An 879-nucleotide genomic window follows, 5' to 3' on the forward strand; every position below is an offset into this window, starting at 1 on the left:
ATCTTTCCTATCAGGTTCTCTGTGAACATGCTGTAATATGTTAACACCCGGCACAGAGTTCCAGGACGAAATGTTGAACACGTGAGTAGATACGGTTTCTGGGAAGATGTGGTTCTCAAAGAGGAAAATGCCAGTCCCTGGGCTTTGCTCCTGAAGACTGCTCATCATTGTTTTCCAGTCTGGGTGCTTAAGGGGGAGAATTATTTCATCGGCGTCATTAAGAACCACAAACTTGCTCCTCTGCATGTTACGGTATATACAGTCATTGAGAGCTGTGATTTGTCCATAGTAGCCAATGTCTTTTGCATCCATAGAAAAGTGCCATTTAGAAGAAACCCTGAGGTGTGAATTTATTGGCCAGGGAATTATCTCTACAGTTCCTTCTTCCATATAATACTTCAAGACTTTCTCCATCAGATGGCTGCAGTTGTTCTTATAGATCACCACTTTCTGTACCCCAAGAATCTTGTACATTTCCATACTCTGTATAAACTGCAAGACATTGTTGTAATTTCCAAACATGGCAGAGATGCATACAGTGAAGTCAACAGAAAAGGTCTCAGCCTTGCGGTTTTTAATTTCAAACCTTGGCAGCTGGTCAATATTTCCACGTGAAGACTGATCAATCGATACATGTGTTGGATCACAGTTTTCAGGTTCCACGCAAACAATATCTGCTGCACCATAAGGGAATCCAAACCTATCTGAGTGAACATCAATTTCTGCTTTTGATACATATATCCTTCCATTGGGCTGGCAGCAGAACCAGCAGTAGAGCTGTTTTACCTCTTCATGGTGAACAATCCCAATCACGCGAGTGACTTTGCTTTCTCGGCCATCAAAGTATGGGGATATAATAAAAGTTCTGTTATCTTTTAA

General features: G+C 41.5%; 1 protein-coding gene across 1 annotated transcript; it reads right to left on the reverse strand.

Moving 5' to 3' along the window:
- Positions 1-6: 6 nt before the first annotated feature.
- LOC104547504 (UPF0392 protein F13G3.3-like) lies at positions 7-876 on the reverse strand (the record flags this gene model as incomplete). Its single annotated transcript, XM_010193214.1, has 1 exon — positions 7-876. A coding segment is annotated over one exon (870 nt), but the record flags the coding sequence as incomplete, so codon positions are not given.
- Between the last annotated feature and the right edge of the window lie 3 nt (positions 877-879).

The sequence above is a fragment of the Mesitornis unicolor genome, unplaced genomic scaffold (assembly GCF_000695765.1).
Source record: "Mesitornis unicolor isolate BGI_N332 unplaced genomic scaffold, ASM69576v1 C13132469, whole genome shotgun sequence".
In the NCBI taxonomy this organism is placed as follows: domain Eukaryota; kingdom Metazoa; phylum Chordata; class Aves; order Mesitornithiformes; family Mesitornithidae; genus Mesitornis; species Mesitornis unicolor.